A 20,913-nucleotide genomic window follows, 5' to 3' on the forward strand; every position below is an offset into this window, starting at 1 on the left:
GCCACTGGCAACCATTAATCTGATTTCTGTCCCTAAAAATAGAATTTTACAGTATGTAGACTCCTTTGTCTTCTTTCACTTAGAATAATGCTTCTCACATATGATCATTTTTCCATTGGATACTGGACATTGTATTTAATGGATGCAACCTGGTCCTTGAGAGGACTTACGGGATTCTGCACTACCCATGCTGCACAACTCCTAGCAGTATTTTGTTAGTCTTTTTTTTTTTTTAAATTTTTTAATGTTCATTTATTTTTGAGAGAGAGAGAGAGACAGAGAACAGGTGGAGGAGTGGCAGAGAGAGAGGAAGACACAGAATCTGAAGCAGGCTCCAGACTCTGAGCTGTCAGCACAGAGCCCGATGCAGGTCTCGAACTCACAAACTGCGAGATCATTACCTGAGCTGAAGTCAGATGCTTTACTGACTGAGCCACCCACAGTACTTTATTAGTCTTAGCAAAGGTTATTATGGGATACTTTTTGGGCTTTAGGGCTTTGTTGGGAGCTCTGGAGTACATGCTTTTTATCATACTACATTTTTATCCTCTAACATGTTTGGGCTGAAAGAATGTTCCAAAGACTATCGTTGCTTGCTTACCACTGTAAAGTATCTTAAAAAACAAACAAAAATATTGTCTTTATTTTATTAAGGAGTTGGCAACTGGTAGGGTCCTATCTTTATAGATAGTATAAATGAGGTATAGATCATATAAATCAAGTTGTTTAAGCAGCCTATTATAAGTTTGTATTATTGCTCTTCCCTTCTCTTGGATGCTATAACCACAAGAGTTGATTCTTCTTGAAATATATATTTAAACTGTTTTGCTCATTGGAAACTTAGTTTGTTTTTCCAAACTATTCTTCCAGTTTTTTTTTTTTTATACCTCCAAATCAGATACCATTTCATTGGGAGTTCATTGATTTACCTGTCACAGAAACCCTAATGTGTTACTTGTGGACAGGAGTTGGTATGGGGGAAATAAGTTGTAAAATGGTTGTCCTTACCAATATCCATAGCTTGGAGTGTGAAATAAGTGATTGTCTTCTCAGTCTGGTCTTTCTAGTTGTATAGGGTTTTTACATTAGAGCTCACCTGTGAGTGTTAATTTGGAATCCAGGCTGAATGTTGATGTTTAATTTTAAAACAATAGAGTTAGAGAACAATTGGAAGAATCTACAGGTGAATACAAAGTTAAAATTGAATCCATATGGTTTAACTCAGGTTGTGCTTGACTGTTAGAATTCCTTTTTGGGGAAGAAGTTTGTTACTTGTGGCTAGAACTGTTAGGTTTAGGTCAGAAGGCCCAAGAGAATGATACAGTTTTTTTTAACCTTTTTTTTTGACGGTTGCTTATTTGGGGCGGGGGGAGGGGGGATGAGTAGGGGAGGGGCAGAGAGAAGGGGAGATAGAGAATCCAAGCTCCACATTGTCAGTGCACAGCCTGATGCGGGACTCAAATTCACAAACTGTGAGATCATGACCTGAGCCGAAATCAAGAGACAGATGCCCAACTGACTGAGCCACCCAGGTACCCTGGAAATGAGACAGTTTTTAAAGCTTTGTAACCATTGACTTTTCATGAAAACACCCCCAGTCAGCTCTCTAGATCTCTTGGGACTGTGATTCCCCCTTCTCAGCTAGCAGGCTGCAGAGATAGTGGAAAAGGAAGATTCGTTGAACTAACATGGTGACTAGAGTCAGTATTGTTTAAATGAGTAATAGGGATAAAAAGAATGGTTACTATTTACTGAAATTTACTGTGTCAAGTATACTAACAAGTTTTTTTCTCCCTTTTTTCTTTTCTTTTTTTCTTTCTTTCTTTCTTTCTTTTCTTTTCTTTTCTTTTCTTTTTTCTTTTCTTTCTTTCTTTTTTTACTGTTTGCTGAGTATGTCTTACATACTTCATTTTTATTTTATTTTTATTTTTAAATTTACATCCAAGTTAGTTAGCATGTAGTGCAATAATGATTTCAGGAGTGGATTCCAGTGATGCGTCCCCTATGTATAACATCCAGTGCTCAACCCAACAAGTGTTTTCTTTAATGTCCCTTACCCATTTAGCCCATCCCCCCACCCACAACCCCTGCAGCAACCCTCAGTTTGACCTCTGTATTTAAGAGTCTCTTATGTTTTGTCCCCCTCCTTGTTTTTATATTCTTCTTGCTTCCCTTCCCTTATGTTCATCTGTTTTGTATCTTAAAGACTTCATATGAGTGAAGTCATGATATTTGTCTTTGTATGACTGACTAATTTTGCTTAGTATAATACCCTCTAGTTCCATCCATGTAGTTGCAAATGGCAAGATTCATTCTTTCTGATTGCCGAGTAATATTCCGTTGTGTATATATACCACATCTTCTTTATCCATTCATCTGTCTATGGACACTTGGGCTCTTTCCATACTTGGGCTATTGTTGATAGTGATGCTATAAACATTGGGGTGCATGTGCCCCTTCGAAACAGCACACCTGTATCCCTTGGATGAATACCTAGTAGTGCAATTGCTGGGTTGTAGGTTAGTTCTATTTTTAGTTTTTTGAGGAATCTCCATACTGTTTTCCAGAGTGGCTGCACCAGTTTGCATTCCCACCAGCAGTGCAAAAAAGATTCTCTTTCTCTGCATCCTTGCCAACATCTGTTATTGCCTGAGTTGTTAATTTTAGCCATTCTGACTGGTGTGAGGTGGTATTTCATTGTGGTTTTGATTTGTATTTCCCTGATGATGAATGATGTTGAACGTTTTTTTCATGTGTCTTTTAGCCATTTGGATGTCTTCTTTGGAGAAGTGTCTATTCATGTCTTTTGCCCATTTCTTCACTGGATTATTTGTTTTTAGGTATTGAGTTTGGTAAGTTCTTTATAGATTTTTGATACTAACCCTTTATCTTATATGTCATTTGCAAATATCTTCTCCCATTCCGTCAGTTGCCTTTTAGTTTTGCTTATTGTTTCCTTCGCTGTGCAGAAGCTTTTTATTTTGATGAGGTCCTAGTAGTTCATTTTTGCTTTTGTTTCCCTTGCCTCCAGGGACGTGTTGAGTAAGAAGTTGCTGCGGCCAAGATCAAAGAGGTTTTTGCTTACTTTCTCCTCGAGGATTTTGATGGCTTCCTGTCTTACATTTAGGTTTTTCATCCATTTTGAGTTTATTTTTGTGTATAGCATAAGAAAGTGGTCCAGGTTCATTTTTCTGCATGTTACTGTCCAGTTTTCCCAGCACCATTATCTGAAGAAACTGTCTTTATTCCATTGGATATTCTTTCCTGCTTTGTCAAAGATTAGTTGACCATATGTTTGTGGGTCCATTTCTGGGCTCTGTGTTCTGTTCCATTGATCTGAGTGTTTTTGTGCCAGTACCATACTGTCTTGATGATTACAGCTTTGTAATACATCTTGAAGTCCAGGATTGTGATGCCTCCAGCTTTGGTTTTCTTTTTCAGGATTGCTTTGGCTGTTCGGAATCTTTTCTGGTTCCACACAACTTTTAGGATTGTTTGTTCTAGCTCTGTGAAGAATGCTGCTGCTATTTTGATAGGGATTGCATTGACTATGTAGATTGCTTTGGGTAGTATCAACATTTTAACAATATTTGTTCTTCCAATCCATGAGCATGGACTATTTTTACTTTTTTTGTGTGTTCTTCAAGTTCTTTCATAAGCTTTGTATAGTTTTCATTGTGTAGATTTTTCACCTCTTTGGTTAGGTTTATTCCTAGGTATTTTATGGTGTTTGGTGCCAACAAGTTTTTTTATTTTAAATTGAAGTAAAATTCACATAACATAAAACAAACTATTAATTTGAAGTGCACAATTCAGTGGCATTTAATATATTCTTTTTTTTTTTTTAAAGTAGGCTCCATGCCCAATGTGGGGCCTGTGCTCGCAACCCTGAGATCAAGAGTCAGATGCTCTGCTGACTGAGCCACCCAGGCACCCCTAGTATATTCTTCTTGTGTAATCATCACCTCTATCAAGTTCCAAGAAAATTTCGTCACCCTAAATGGAAACCCTGTAATCAGTCGTTCTCTGTTCCCTCCCACTTCTCCCTCGCCCCTGACAACCACTAATGTGCTTTCTCTCTAGGAATTTACATATTCAGAATATTTCAGTATACATGGAATGATACGATATGTGACATTTTGTGTCTGGCTTCTTTCACTTATCATATTTTCCATTTTATAGTATGTATGGGCATTTAATTCTTTTTTATGGCTGAGTAATATTTCATTGTGTGAATATTAACACTTTTTGTTCATCCACTTATCAGTTGATGGACAGACACTTAGGTTGCTTCTACCTTTTGACTATAGCTAAGTTATTTGTGCATTATCCTTTTGGTTTCCTGTAATGATCCAGTGAGGACAGCCATTGTAGGAAACAGTATGGAGTTTCTTCAAAACATTTTAAGATAGGGGGCGCCTGGGTGGCTCAGTCAGTTAAGCATCCGACTCTTGGTTTCGGCTCACATCATGACCTCACATTTTGCGAGTTTGAGCCCTGCATTGGGCTCTGTGCTGACAACCCAGAGTCTGCTTGGTATTTTCTCTCTCCTTCTTCCTCTTTGCTTCTCCCCTGCTCTCTCTCTCTCTCTCTCTCTCAAAATAAAATAAACAAACTTAAAAAAATTAAATTTATAACTACTGTATGATCCAACAATTCCTCTTTTGGATATATATGAAAAGGAATCATTGTTTAGAAGAGATCTCTCCACTCTCATGTTCACTGAAGCATTATTCACAGTAGTCAAGATATAGAAACAATCTAAGTGTCCATTGACATTTGAATGGATAAAGCAAATGTGTTACATGTGAAGGCAATGGAATTTCAGCCATAAGAAGGAAATTCTACCATTTGTAACAACATAGATGAATCTTGAGTTGTTACACTAAGTGAAATAAGTGAGACAGAGAAAGACAAATACTAGATGATCTCGCATGTGGAATCTGAAAAAACTGAACATACAGATACTGAGAATAGATTTTAGTGGTGGTTCACAGACATGGTGGGTAAGGAAAATGAGTTAAGGTGGTCAAAAGGTACAAACTTAAAAGTTCTAAGAAGAATAAGTTTTGGAGATGTACTGTACAGTATGGTGGCTATAGTTAATATTGTATATGTGAAGGTTGCTAAGAGAGTAGATTTTAAAAGTTTTTATCATATCCAAAAAACAGTATCATTGTCATTTATGATATATCATTTATGATTATGATATGATAAAATTTATGACATTATAACTGTATCATTAAAATCATTTATCATTACGAAAAACTGTAACTGTATGAAGTGATGGATATTAACTAAACTTATTGTGGTAATCATTTCACAGTATATACATGAATCAAATTCTTACTCTGATACCTTGAACTTATACAATGTTACATGTCAGTTATATCTCAATAAAGCTGGAAAAAAAGAATCCAGTGAGGAAGATAATAATAGCATCCTAATTGTACAGACAGGGAAACTGAGGAGCTGAGAGAGTACACGACTGTTCAAAGCTACATGAGTGTTGAAGTTGTGTTTAGAATCCATGTCTCAGTAAGACTCAGCAAGTTCTTAACAACTGCTATTCTCTCTTGTTTTGCTGGCCATGTGGACAAGGTGAGGGTGGCTTTAAATATTTCAAACAATTAGATCTTTGGTCTAAAACTTAGCTTTGCTGTTTAATACCAGTGAAAAGGTGTGTGTTCATTCAGAGTGGTAAAGGAGAGAGGAAAGTTGGTGCTCAAGTAAGCTTGTGTGTCAAGCACCTGTAAGAGGGCATTGGATAAGGTTTATACAAAAATCCCATAGCATAGTTCATGTCTTGTAGTCTGCCTCTCAAATATTCTTACCAAAATATCCCTGTAGGAGAAAAGAGTAAAACCTCACTACCCCACAACACTCATGCAGATTTTGTGTCTTGCTCCCCTACCTAATATGTTTATTTTTATGTAAGAATAAGCCAGGTGACCTAATGTGACAAAAGTAGTTGCTGCAGAAAGATGTGGCAGGTTTATTCTGTGTGTTCTACACCTGGCATATTAGCTGGTGAAGATGGGTGTGAGGCGTGGCAGTGGGATGCTAGCTGCTGTTTCCACTCTTAGATCATTGAAGGGTCAGTGTAGAAGTTTTTTCTTGTTGGAACTTCTTGATTTCCAAGATCATGAAAAGAGTGTGACTGGTAAACTAGAAAATTTCATGGAATGTTATAGTAGTGACATTAAAATATAACTTTTAGAGACCACTTCTTCCAAATAAATTATTCAGAACTTTAACATCAAGAAAGCAAATACTAGAGTAGAAAAAAATGCTTCTGAAAGGCATATTTTAAAGAACTTATTTGCAAAAATTTTTAACACTTTTTTCTTTTCTTTGTGACTCTTGAAAAACTCAACTTGTCTTAAGTTGAATTTTTTACCCTAATGTTATCTTTTATATCAGAGAGTTTTTTTTTTTTTTCAACGTTTATTTATTTTTGGGACAGAGAGAAACAGAGCATGAACAGGGGAGGGGCAGAGAGAGAGGGAGACACAGAATCGGAAACAGGCTCCAGGCTCTGAGCCCTCAGCCCAGAGCCTGACGCGGGGCTCGAACTCACGGACCGCGAGATCGTGACCTGGCTGAAGTCGGACGCTTAACCGACTGCGCCACCCAGGCGCCCCAGAGAGAGTTTTTTTTTTTTATGTAGGTGATTCCAAAGCATTTTTTAAACTAATTATGAAAGATAGTAGCATTTCTTCAGCCAGCATTGCTCTGAGTTTTTAAAAATACCATTTTGTATCTATAAGTATTCTGATTATATTGGCTTGCTTTTATGTTACATAACATACTTTTCATACACTGTGGAATAAGCTATGTACTGCTGTAGATATTTTGAGGTAAAATTCATTTTGAGTTACATGCTTTGAACATAAATTGTGCTGTTTACGAGGTGTTTTTCAGTGATGTAAAATATAATTTTGATAGCCTGTTGTAAATATAAATTCTAAACCAATTCAAGTTTTTTAATATACTGTAAATTACCTTCCTCCCGTGGTTTTCCAATTTAAATTAACTTATGACCAGTCACCACATTGTTCAGGCCCTGATTATAAATCCATATCAAAAGAAAATTAAATAGACTCCTCTTTCTTCATTGATTTTAATTTAAAACTCAATTCATTTAGGACGCACAAAGTTACAGATTCGAAAAGTTTGCTAAATCCACTTGAATTGTAATATTAAAATGTTTCCATGGGTTGTGCGTTTGGGGACAACTTTGCTGTGCTTTACTGTCGGTGGTGTAAGACTCAGGACTTCATATTGTGTAGATATGGCCATTACACTAGTGTGGTATTTTCTCTTCATTCTCTGAAGTCTGCATTTTTCATTGGGTTGCTTATTTGGTATAAAGTTTTATTTTCTACTTATGTATAATAAGTATTAACCATAAACAAAGGGCTGCATCAAATGACCATATAGGGCAAAATTATTCTTTTTATTCTCATTGGTATTATAGGGAATAGTAATAGTTCTGTTGTTTCCTTTGGCATATACTTTTTAATATTTCCAACTACTTAAAAAATTCAAGTGCAGACGTTTAAGCAGTACATGCTGCCTTTTTGCAGATGGTTCCTTATAACCTAATGACTATTTCTTGGCTGGCTGATTTATTTCCTTCTGATGAGCACATACTACATGGTAGCATCAATAAAGTCTTATTTACTTTAAAAATATTCTTGTGAGATACTTCCATGAGGTTAAAATGGTTCATGGAGTTAATGAGTACTGGTAATCCTTTTGTCAGATTCGTCACATGCTTGACCTATTTGTGTGTTGAAGCACAGAGTTAGATAACTGGCATTTCCAGTGGCTTTCTCTTCATTTTGGTAGTGGAGGAATTAAACAGCATCTTTGCTTCTTCCTGCTTTACTCATGTGCATTCCTTGTTTTCCTGGTGAGTTCTGTTTTCTGTCTGGGTTCTCTGTCTCGGATTCTTTTCTGTCTTTCCATGTGTGCCTTTCCCTTCTTGCTTTCCCACTCTCTTTGGCATGGTTGTGTTTCCCTATGACTGGGAAGGTGAAGAGCCAGGGTCATGCATGCTCATTTTCCTCTAGCTTAGCATAGCTGAATTCATGAGAGTCTGCCTCAGCACTGCAGGGATGGAGTCAGTGGTAGAAAAAAACGCCTCTGTTTTGGTCTGTAATATACTGTTGAGTGAAAGGGTTGCTGCATGTTAAGCTTCCTCACTTAAGGGACTCCTTAAAACATTGCTCCCACACAGGCTGGTGGAGCAGGTGTCCAAGCATTTGACTGGTGCTGGCCAGGAAGTTGGTTCAGGAAATTGATAGCAGCTAACCTTTTTTTTTTTTTTTTTTTTAGTTTTAATTTAAATTCCAGTTAGTTAATGTACAGTGTAATATTAGTTTCAGGTGTACAGTATTGTGATCCAACACTTTCACCCAGTGCTCCTCACAACAAGCACCCTCCTTAATCCCCCTCATCTATTTCATGCATGTCCCCACCCACCTCCCCTCTGGTAGCCATCAGTTTGTTCTCCATAGTTAAAAGTCTGTTTCTTGGTTTGCCTCTCTCTCTCTCTTTTTTCCCTTTGCTTTTTGTTTTCTTTCTTAGATTCCAGATATGAGTTAAATTTCCCCAAAGAACACAAAAATACCAATTTAAAGGGATCCGTGCACCCCAGTGTTTATAGCAGCATTATCTACACTAGCAGTTAACTGTTTTAAATTGATCAAAAAGAAACACAGAAAGGTGGGAAACTGCTGTGTTTCTGTTCTTTGCCAGGCATTGGGACAAGTGTATCTGGAATGATCACTTCTAGGAGCCTTTTTAAAATGAGAGATTTCTTTATGAAAATGCGTATTTACCTCCCTAATCAGCTTTATTACTTTGCACATTCATCAGTTACAAGGCAGGTTGAATTAAAATGTGTTCATTTAAATTTGTAAGGCTTGGGGCACCTGAGTGGCTCAGTCAATTGAGCATCGGACTTCGGCTCAGGTCGTGATCTCCCAGTCTGAGTTCGAGCCCTGCGTCGGGCTCTGTGCTGACAGCTCAGAGCCTGGAGCCTGTTTCGGATTCTGTGTCTCCCTCTCTCTCTCTGCCCCTCCCCCGCTCATGCTCTGTCTCTCTGTCAAAAAATAAATAAATAAACATTAAAAAAATAAAAAAAATAAATTTGTAAGGCTTAGTAATCTTATATGTTATGAAAATAATTTTGGGAGCTCTTTTTGTAAGAAGGTCTACCTTTAGTGATACACATATGTATTCCTTAGTTTTTAAGAATTCTGACTCTAATTTTTAGAACCGGAGGTTTTTTTTGATGGTGGAGTTAGTCTCTATTTGCATAAAGCTGTCATTCTGTGAGAATACTAGAACGTAAGGTTTACAAAACCTGTCTGAAATTTTATCATAATTGACACGTTACTACTTGTATTTATTATTTCCATTTAGGTTTTTTCCCAAGCAGTTCTCAAGGGTGTGATGCATTTCTTCGCCACAAGATGACACTGATATCTCCCTCAGTACTGAAGAAGTATGGTATTCCCTTTGACAAGGTATATTAGTATTACTCTTTAACATTTCATTTCGTGTGTGTAGTATTTATATTTAAGACAAGTGTAACACAAGCTAATATATCCTTGACTTCAAATATGAATTTTAGGATGTGGGTAGGAAAATTCAGATTTATGTTTTATAACCTGGCAATTATTTGTCTAAATACTAATTTGAAGTTACTTTTATTTCAGGATACATTTACTAGAGATTTCATGCTGGTTATAGTTCACTTATAACAATACTGAAAATAAAATGCAGAACGTTCAACAAAATGAGATGTAGCACTTATACACTGAAGTCTTTTATAACATAAAACATAACATAATTTATATATATGTGATCAATATGTGATTATGAATAACAATTTATATATATGTGATCAATTTTTTAAAAACAATTATTATTAGAAGTTTGGTTAGAGTCAATGATTATGACACCAGTATGTTGCTTCTAAACACATTCAGACATAGTACAATGAAAATTTCATTATGGATAAAATTGCCTGATGACTTAATCAGATATTGCTTCTTTGGAGTATTTCTAAAGATTAAGTTCTGTAAGAGTACATGCTAGATTCTTCTATTTTTGTGTCCATGGGTAGTTATTGGGTCAGAATTATTACAGAGCATGAGAACTTTTATGTGAAGAAGCTAAAATGAAGAAAAAAAACAAAAAAAAACTTTTGACCAGATAAATAAAAGCTCCCTCTCAGAGGAGGATTTAGTAATTAGCTCCTTATAGAAACATTAATAAATAGCTATACCCTCTTCATCTTCTTTTTTTCTTCATTTTTAATTTGACTTTTCTTCCTATAATCTTTGCTGTTTTTCACCTCAGAAGTTTTTCACTTGTGACTAAATCTTTACCTCTTATTAATATCAGGCCCTTAAAGTGCATTCCACCCCCCAATCCCCAGCTTTGTTCAAAGTGGAATTTTTGCAAGGACGAGGAATCATTCTCCAGCTTGAGGGGAATCCATGCTCATGCACAAAGCATCTAGCTATATTCACGCATGAGACATATCTGTCTTGTGTGACAGAGATGCTGTCACCACTGTTTTACTCACATAGTCTTACCCATGACAAAAAGCATACTTCTGAGATGTGCACTGTGGCAGGTGTGCACAGATGTGGAGAGAGGCTGGTCTTGAACTGCAGCACTGTCACAGTGCCCACTGTTACAGAGGGCGGGGGGTGTGTCCCTGAGATGGGCCACTGCTGCTGTGGCGCTCTGTCTCACTTGCAGATACCTCTGGGCACTGGGTTTTTTAGTCTCAGACACATCATCAGTGAGTGTTTCTTTTAGGTGGTTGGCATTAGCTTGATCAGACACTTTTATTTAAGTTGGAGTTTTAGAAGACAGAGGAGAATGAGTGAACTAGGGTCTCCCAAGGATAGAAAATCTTTTATGATTTTAGGGCTGGTGTTAGATAATTGATCAAGCTGGTCTTTGGAGAAGGGATTATGTGAAGTAGTAGGATTGTGGGATTGGTTCATTTCCCCAGGATGGAGGCCTTGGAACTCATAGCTCCTTTCCAAGCTTTGGGGAGAAGGAGGCAGGTGCCCTCCACCCCTTTCTGGGCTGTGGCTTCTTAATACTCCTTGGTAAATCACCAGATGGCTCTCCTCTGCTCTCTTGAGGGTGGGACATTTTGTGGCTTCTGAAGACACCAGTGCCTCATCATCTGATTGGCAATTGCAGTTTTTCATATGAAATACTGCCACTTCTCTTTCCACATTGATGAAGGATGTGTGATAACTCTGTGCTCCTCAAGAAACATATTCTCTGATAATGGTAATGTAACGTGGGACAGAGTAGTGTAGGCTTCCAAATTAAACTTCACAAATTTATTCCTGATTCTGTCACCTGGGAAAATTATGTAATTTTTCTAAGCCTCAGTTTCTTTAGCTGGAAAATGATGATAACAATAGTACCTACTTAATAGGGCTGTTACGAGGATGAAAAGAGATGACCTCTAAGAAGGGCTTTGCATAATATATGTTATACAGAACATATTCTTTCTCCTTACTTCGACCCTCTTTTTAGGCAGTTCTTTAACATTTGGAGAAACATTATTTTCCTCCTTCTTTCAATGTTTTTTCACATAATCATATATATATGTACATATATATATATATGAAAAAGTATTTAATAAACATAATGTATGCTTTTAGATCATGTGCACTTTTCAACTTCCTTCATTATATGGAATTGTGGTGATTGTTTAGTTTTATAATAAAAGGGACTTATTCTTTCCTGTTACTCTATTTTCTGACCTGTATATTACACCAAAGGCAGTTAATTAGCCTTATATTTTGGTAAACTGGGACTGACCTGTTTCTAGAAATTATACAGAAGCATAAAATTTAGAGTCCCATTCAATAGGAACAGGTGCTCTTTTTCAACATGGCAAGAGCAAGATTTTCTAGGTAGAGTAGAAAAAGATTGTAGGTGGCATTCAGTGGAGCAGTGAAGATAGTCTCCTTATTCCAAAGGCAGCAGCTGCACCCTCTTCCCCCATCTATGTAGGGTTATAAACAGGTGATCAGGGTGAGTTTTGTTTTATCACAAAGTATAGGGAAGTGCCTAGTTTCCAAGCACAATTATAATTAATGAAATTCAGTGAGACCAGGAAAGGAGAGAACCAGGCTGTGTTCTCATGTGGCTCAAAATGATGGAACCGGAACCATGTTGAACACTGATAGCCATTCTCTGCCTGCCAGGTGGCAACTGAGCTGCTGCTCATTGCGATAGAACACCTGCTGGGCTGTCATGGGGGAGAAGATGATGAGATAAATTTCAGGATTGTTGGGAAAGAAAATACTTGTACAACATTTTAGCATCCCTAAAATGGCAACCGAGTTGCATTGTGTACAACTGTTATTTATTTATACAGTATGCCTCCTGAATGTTTACATACATGTACATACCCACATATTTCTCAACATTTTAGGACTGAAAATTAACCATGGATAATAAATTTGATAGTCCATAATAGTATAGGTAAATTAAAAAAAAACACCAAAAAATTTTGTTTTACTATTTTTCTATAGCTCATGGTGTATTTTGTGTGTTTTGGTAATTATAGAAAGCCATGTCTTTAGCCTAATAAATAGGAGTGGAATAAGTATATTTTTCATGTTGGTCTTTAATCTCTGACTGGTTTATTCAAGTTACTTTAATTATATTTGAAGATGTACTTACACATACATATTTGAATAATTCTTTGATAGAAATTTTACTATTAAATGGAACACAGTTAATTAAATGTTTTTTGAATATTATGGAAGAATAATTTGGTGAATACCACCAACTCTTTAGCAATAGAATTAATAGTAAAGCCTGTTGAGCATGCATTATTGAAGTTTTTTTTTTAGCTCTAACAAACATCAGTCAAAATATGTCCTGTGAAATGACTCCAGTAACATGATTTTTTAAAGTATTAAAAATATGCACATTGATTGCTAATATGAACAAATTTACTTGGATAACTTAAAGACAGCTTCAAATAAAATAAAATATCTTTGATTATGTATTGAATGAGGGAATTACATTGCCAGAGGTCACACCCTGTTTAGGAAAGTCTTTAAAGTTTCCTGAAAAACTACTGAAGGATTGGATAAAGATCTGGGGGAACTTCTTTTATACTAGATAGCTCTGATATCATGACATTTTTTTCTTTTTTTTAAATAGGAAATATATTTTAATTGTCTTTGCAATTTGGAAAGTCTGATAATTGAAAATATTATATGTTTTGTACCCTGCAGATCACTCAGGAGGCTGGAGAATTTATGATTACTTTTCCATATGGCTACCATGCTGGTTTTAATCATGGTTTCAACTGTGCAGAATCTACAAATTTTGCTACAGTCAGATGGATTGACTATGGGAAGGTTGCTAAATTGGTAAGTTATGCCTCAAAAATAAGGCATAAATTAAATGTGTATTCTCGTTATTGTGGTGGGAAATCTAAGATCATATGCAGCACTTTTTTTCCCTTCATTAATACTGTGTGCCTCGCACCATGGTAATTTATTTTCAGACTAGATATATTTGTTTTACATGGCATGTGTTATCATTTGTAGCTATAGTTTTCTGTTTTGAGATTTTTGTGGAGAAGTTTACTTTGAGAGGTAATTTTATGCAACTGATGTTTGCTTCCTTTCTTAAAGCCACCAATTATTTTTTTGTGAGATTTCCCAGTGGCTCCCTGTGGCTCCATGTTAGGTAAAGACTTGGCTCTTTACCTAACATGGACTAAATATGGAATTTAGTTCCATGGCTTAGAAAACAACTACTTATAGATGAAAATGTCTGTAAAAATTATAGTAAGAGGTTGAGGGAGGGTGGTAAGAAGAAATGATTAAAACTTCCCTTGGTGCAGAAATAAATTTCTTGAAAGTAATGCAGAATATACTTTAATAAGAAATGTATCTTTATGTTGCATTTGTACAAAATTTTGCATTTCCTGCTCAGTATATTTAATTTAGTTCACATACTGTGTATTTTCATTCACAAGAAACAACTTCCATTACATTTAATTAATTTCCCCCTGTGGTGTTAAATAGAGGACATCTTCAAAGAGATGGTGGCTTACATTAAGTTGCTTTCTTTCCTATGGCTTTGAAGGCAAGGGTATAGGCTGGCAGAGGGCAGCTATGAATGAAACTGTGTATTTTATGGAGTGTGTAAAATTGACACAGATTTAGTGGAAAATGACATAACAGCTTATGTGGCTGTATCTTGGCCACTGCATGGTATAAGTGAGTGTTTTTCATTCCACATTGATAAAGCTTGTATGTGGAACCATTGTGAACTTAGAAATATATTCAGGGAAAAGAACACCAGGTTTGATTTACATGTGTATTTAGAAAATTACATAATATATTAAAATAAAAGTAGAGCCCTTTGGCAGCCTTGGAACCATTTGTATGGATTTATGAAAAAAGGAAAGCTCCTGCTATTAGAAGACTTTTTCTGTTCTGAGTAATTTCTATTTATGAGGGGTAATTTAGAAAGGAACAGAACTGAACTACTTCTTCCCATTATGGATCCTTCATATTATAATAAACCTAATAAAAAAAATAGGAAACTCAGTGTATGTACCTTGGCCAGCTACCTGCAGTGTTTTCACAGAGAGGTAGTGCTTGGATCTACATTGAAACAGAGCCATACACCCATAGTAATAGCAAGGTATGTTATTTTACGGTTTGCATTATTTTTTTTATTAACAATTTTTTTTTTTAACATTTATTCATTTTTGGGAGACAGAGCCGTGAGTGGGGGAGGGGCAGAGAGAGAGGGAGACACAGAATCTGGAGCAGGCTTCAGGCTCCGAGCTGTTAGCACAGAGCCCAATGTGGGGCTTAAATCCACAAACCGCGAGATCATGACCTGAGCTGAAGTCGGATGCTTAACCAACTCAGCCACCCAGGTGCCCCTGTGGTTTGCAGTTTTAATCATTGACAGAGTAAGTCAGCTATCACAGCTGTTCAGTTATCAGAAAATTAGCTGGTGCTTGTTTACTCTGAGTTTCAGATCTCGTTCACGGTATTGGCCAGATTAGTTTCTCCTCAAGGCTAAAATGTCCTGGGTGGGTTTCCGCATTTCTTTGTTAATGTAGAATGGGACTGGGGTGTGACCAAGTAAGAGAGGTGGGCAGTGGTCCTCTGAAATCCCAGCTGACAGAGCCTAGGATTGTGGGACTGTAAGAAGTAGTGCGCTGTGGTGGAGGAAGCAGGGATCTAAGGCCCAACTTTTCTTCTGGCTAGTCGTATATCATTAGGAAAATTGTTTATTTTGTTTGTTCCTTCCTATATAAATTAGAAATACCTCTCCACCCATAGATCTGTTATGAGAGGGAGAAAACCTTAGGTATGTGGATATCCATTCATGCTGCGTTGATTTGTATCACTCAATTTAGTTAAGGAATATGACTGTCTTGGTTCTGGAATTTTGCTAGGTACAAAATTGTTCAATGGCTATACTGCAGTTTTGGGTAAATAGTGCACTAGATTGCATGTGTTTGAGATGTTTTTAGGTGTTGTCTCCACCCTTCCCTTATTTTGGTGAGGTGGTGCTGCTCTGAGAAATGTATTTGTTTTCTATTGCTACTGGAGCAAATTGCCATAAAAGTAGTGATTTAAAACAACACTCACTTAGCATCTCTGTAGGTTGTATGTCTGATATTAGTTTCACTAAGCAAAAATCAGGGTGTTTGCAGGGCTACATTTATAACTGGGATTCTAGTGAAGAATCCATTCCCTTACTCAGATTGTTGGATGAATTTGGTTCCTTACAGTTGTAGGACTGAATTCCCATTTTTTTGCTGCCTGTCAGCCAGGTCTTTGCTCCTAGAGATATCTCTCATGTCCTTCCAGGTGGTCTTCTACATTTCAGAGCAGGCAGTCCACAAAATCCCTTTTGTCATATAAGATGACATATTTACAAATTATAGGGAATAGGACATGGGTGTCTTTGTTGTTGGGGGTAGGGGTGCGAAGGTGGGGGCAATATTCTGTCTATCACGGAGTTCCAATTAATAATTGACATGGTGATATATTAAGAATCTACTTTGAGTAGATGTAACTAATTTAGTTATTCTGCATAAAAACTGGAAACTAGGGGCACCTTGGGTGGCTCAGTCGGTTGAGTATCTGACCTTGATTTTGGCTCAGGTCTTGACCTCATGGTTCATGAGATTGAGCCCCGGGTCTGGCTCTGTGCTAACAAGCATGGAGCCTCCTTGGGATTCTCTCTCTCCATTTCTCTCTGCCTCTCCCTCTCTCAAAATAAATAAATAAAGTAAACTAAAAAAATAAATAAAATGAAGTGAAAAACAAGGTTATTTAAACAACAACAAAAAACTGGAAGCTAAATTGTAATGGATACAGTTTTGAATGTTTCACTAAAACATACTTATGCTTTCTTAAATTATACCCCTCAATTTTAATATTATCTTGGCTATTCTCAGAAAAATAAGTTATCTTATATTGTAGGGTGCTGTGATGGCATTTTTGTGCATATGTTGGTGTCTTTATAATTTATCTGACACATTTTTATTGATCTCCAAGGCTGTTTCTTTACACACTCTTGTATCATGTGTATGTGCATGCTGTCTATGCATGCGTGTGTAGCTTTTAGTCTCGGGAAAATTTGTGAATTAGGCAGTTAGTTTTTATGTTTTTTTTTTTTTAAGGACAAATGTATAATGGATTAATTATAAACTGCACTTAAAAGACTTGTGGCTTTGAGGGTGCCCAAAATTAATTCTTAAACTAACAAATTTTTGCTTTAATTCTTTGCCATATCCAGTTTATTCTAAATGATAGCTATTAAGAAATAGTTATTCACAAGTGATGATGAGTTATGCTTTTTGGGGGGGACAGATAATTAAAAAAAATAATGGCATGCTTTTTCCTAGTGGAAGCACTAGGTGCAGTGAGGTCTTCTTTACCTGTCACACTGGGTTCATATGGGTATGTAAAAACTCCCAATAGTGTCCCTTTGTGGGACAGAAGTTAATGTGGTGCAGAATGTGGGGTCTGTACTGGTTATATTTTACATATTACAAACCAATATTTCTACTTTGACAACTTAGGAAAGAACTTTACAAAATCCTATATTTAATTGAAAAATACACCAAAACACTAGGTTTTGAAAAGATAACCCCAGGCTCACTGATAATATTGGAGATATTGGTGATTTTATTCAGAAAAATCCTGCATGATACTCCAGAACAGAAGGGCTTTGCCTTTAAGAGAACTCACCTACCTAAGAAGGGGGTTATGTAATTTTCCCCCATTTCATTGTTCAGAGGTAAGGTTTTCACTGAAGAAGAATTGAGAGGATTGTTCTAGGTTGCTACATGCCCATTTGCCTACTGGCTTAGGCAGAGTTCAGCTTCAGAGAGTGCTTGGTGAGTTCCTCCTTTGCAACAGGATTGTGCTACATGTTTGTACAAAGAAGATGGGCATGTTTTCTTTGTCTTTAGGGAGCTTTCATAAAGAACAGAAGGGCTTTTAATAAACCTCCATTTTCAAAACTGAAGTATGAGTGGAACATACCATCGTGAGTTATTTTAGGCATTTTTATTGGTTTGAACATCAGAGTGATCTAGTGTAAAATGCTACATTTTTTTATGGTAGAGATTTAAAACTATGAAATGCTTTAGCAATTGAAAGAAAATTTTGGTGCATATTTGAGATGAATGTTTCCCATTTCTGGATCGTTCTCTCCTGTGGTTAAATGGAGTCCATGGTTACTTCTGTGTGGCAGCTGTGGTGGCACTTGTCCGCTTCCTGGCTAGGCTGGATCAAAGAGCTGGCCTGCAGGTTGTATTTCATTTTTCCGTTTGGTAGGATGAAGTGCAGTTGTTTTGATGTTAGGTTTGATGGATTTGTTTGCCACTGCATTCATTAGCTTCACATCAAAAAACTGACAGGCTGTTAAATGAAACTTTGGCTTAGATTTTCAGCTTGACTGTTTGGAGACATTTGTGAAGATATTTTGTTTTTGTGTCGCAGCAGCCTCAAGCACTGTGATTGTCTTGAAGGGAAGAAAAGTTATTTACTGTACTGATTTTCTTGAGTAAAAAAGAATCATTGTCTTGGGGACAGTCATATCTGGCCTACACCATCAGTAGTGTATTTATGACCATGTGTGCAGTGTGAGAAACTTATCTATGGCATGGTAAATAATGTTATCTTCTTGGGAGGAAAGGTAATAGTTGGTGGCTTCAAAATGATACTTCTTATTTTATATCAATTTTATTTTAAGTGATAATCTACTAACATGATATGCCAGAAATTTGAAAAATTGCACTGCAGATCTGGGAATGTTCTCTCATGAACTTCAGGAACATTATTTCACAATATAATTTTAAAGCATTTTGACATTTGAATCCTCAAATGTCTCAGCAAGTTTAAAAAGATAGAATTTTGAAGTTGATTTCCCTTTAATCTAGAAGGGATTTTGATTATTGTCTTACATACAAGAACTGTGATATGGCTTCATTCCATTTCATATTTCAGGTTTTTTTAAATAAGATTTTTTAAATGTTTATTTATTTTCAAGAGTCAGAGAGACAGAGCATGAGTTGGGGAGGGGCAGAGAGAGAGGGAAACACAGAATCTGAAGCAGGATCCAGGCTCTGAGCCTTCAGCACAAAGACCCATGTGGGGCTTGAACCCATGAACCGTGAGATCATGACCTGATCTGAAGTCGGATGCTTAACTGACTAAGCCACCAGGCGCCCCTATTTCAGTCCTTTTCTAAAATTAGATTTCATTATTCTTAAATCAAGTAGAATCCTTCCAAAAAATCTTTAATCTTGGGCAGTCTTTTTTTAAACAATCAGAAATCATTTTAGTGGTTAGTCCCTATGTTATATTTTATTATGCTTTAGATCACGAGATTTCTCTATTCTTAGAGCACGTGAAAGAAGGAAAATGTAGACTCACAGTCCCTGCATTCTAATTTTGGCTATCTGATGTGGCATATATAATATGAACTTTGTGAGCCCAGAGATTTTCTCCATTTTTTTTTTCCTTTTTACCTCTATTTTGTTTCTATTTACTGGGCCCTGGTAGTGCAACATAGAGTACAAAATACCATGTAGAGAAACAGAATCATATGAAGGCATGTCCTTTGGAGCTTGTATCTGACTGGGGAATTAGTACTTATATATCTGGAATAAGTATTAAGAAAGAAAATATTCATATTATATCCCTCATTTTATTCTGATAAAGTATTGAATTGTGAGATTCAGAAAATCTGAGACTTCAAGTAGTATAGTAGAAAGTCAGTTGATTAGTATATATTGTGTCTGTAGGGGAGATATCTGGGACTTGAGTCCTCAGAACTAGGGAGCCCAATTTGATTTATTACTAACTTAAATTTGCTGGATTTGGGGAGTTGAGGTATATGGTTTATGACACTGATATTTAGTTGCTAAACTGAAATCAAGGTATTATCTGGTTTTTTTTTTTGGTTGTTGTTGTTGTTGTTATTAAGTTTTAGTTTGAGAGTGAGAGAGCGCATGTGCGAGCTGGGGATGGGCAGAGAAAGAGGGAGAGAGAGAATCCCAAGCAGGCTCCATGCATAGCAAGGACCCCTTTGCTGGATCTCATGACCAGATCATTACCTGAGCCGAATAGTATGCCTTTTTGTTTACACTGTTGAGTGCAATTTTTACGATGGCTTTGTCTCTTCTTATTATTATTTGATATTTTGATTTTTATTATACTTGAGTATGAGCAATGAATAAATGGTTAGAGTCAGATGCCTTAACTGACTGAATCACCCAGGCACCCTTGTATTATCTGTTTTTCAGGTCTTAGTTTAAGTCTTTTGATAAAATGTGGTAATTTTAAGAACAAGCTAGTTAAAGGAGTACTTAGGAAAAGTGGGATCTGCACCCTTGGCCCAGCTGATGTTTGTTTCCTGGTGGAAGAGCTAAGTGTGAATTGGGACTTCTTAAATAAGGCATACCAATCCGAGTCATTGTTCCCTTTCCTTTGAGATACCCTTCTCTGCTGATGCAACAAGAGCAGTATGTGCAGATGCCCAATTTGAAGCTTTGGTATGGGAGTATTGCTTACTTGATCATTTGGTGTGACCTCTTTGAATCAAAAGAAAGTTTTAATGGGATATCACTGAGGTCAGTGGGTATAATTAGACTTTAATCTGTGGATCCACAATCTATCCTCCCTCTACTCTGAGCAAGGTGATAGAACACACTTCTTTCTAACTGCTGGTCATAACTGTAGTGTAGAAATTTCCCACAAGCCCCTGGGAGCACTCTGTGTGGCAGTACCAGGGACCGTATTCAGGCAGAAAGCTGAAAGTAATGAAAGTATATAGCTGAATAAGTATTGGTATAAATATCAAAGGGAATAAAGAATGGGTGATGAATCCTGTGATTATTCCCTATTATTGTTCTAATAGTTCTACACCTTTGCAATTAGAAGAATCAGAGTATTAGCCAATTCAAAGAGGAAAAGTGTCCCCAGTTAGGCAGACCCTGAAAAAGTCTCATGTTATAAAGAAGCCAAGTCTTAATTTTCTCCCTTGGTTAGCCATGCCTATTATTTTTAATTTACTATAATTTTATCCCCTACAAGCTATGACCAGTAATAGTTTTTGCCTCTTTTTAAAACAAGGAAGACAAAACAAGAGTGTCTTCTGGATGATTTCCAACATGTTAGTTTAGAGCACTAAATAATTCTTTGCGGCACAATATACAAAGTTTAGTGCTTATAGCTAATTCTTCCAGGCATTATTTTTTTGTATTTTATTTATAGTAATCAGTTTGCATTTTTCCATGTGCTGCATTTAAGCAGGGCAGTATCGATAGTTGTAGGTCTTCTTGCT

At 36.6% G+C, this 20,913-nt stretch overlaps 1 protein-coding gene and 1 long non-coding RNA gene across 21 annotated transcripts in view; one reads left to right on the plus strand and one right to left on the minus strand.

The window, feature by feature from the left end:
* The window catches only part of LOC123593224, a 74,677-nt gene extending 63,980 nt beyond the window's left edge, over positions 1 to 10,697 (minus strand). The window contains exon 1 of one of the 2 annotated variants that reach the window (XR_006710197.1): positions 10,607 to 10,697. This is a non-coding gene — a long non-coding RNA (uncharacterized LOC123593224). The remainder of the gene's footprint in view (positions 1 to 10,606) is intronic. The other variant, XR_006710196.1, reaches the window with a different exon arrangement.
* The window catches only part of KDM4C (lysine demethylase 4C), a 428,186-nt gene that overhangs the window by 121,188 nt on the left and 286,085 nt on the right, over positions 1 to 20,913 (plus strand). For 18 of the 19 annotated variants that reach the window (XR_006710195.1, XM_045468819.1, XM_045468822.1 and 15 more), the window contains 2 exons: positions 9,436 to 9,539; positions 13,308 to 13,445. Coding sequence is in view for 17 of the 19 variants with exons in the window: in XM_045468819.1 (XP_045324775.1) it covers positions 9,436 to 9,539; positions 13,308 to 13,445 (242 nt within the window). In the remaining 2 variants the exon portion in view is untranslated. Of the gene's footprint in view, positions 1 to 9,435; positions 9,540 to 13,307; positions 13,446 to 20,913 lie in introns of those variants that run through there. The other variant, XM_045468835.1, reaches the window with a different exon arrangement.

The sequence above is a fragment of the Leopardus geoffroyi genome, chromosome D4 (genome assembly GCF_018350155.1).
Source record: "Leopardus geoffroyi isolate Oge1 chromosome D4, O.geoffroyi_Oge1_pat1.0, whole genome shotgun sequence".
NCBI lineage: Eukaryota > Metazoa > Chordata > Mammalia > Carnivora > Felidae > Leopardus > Leopardus geoffroyi.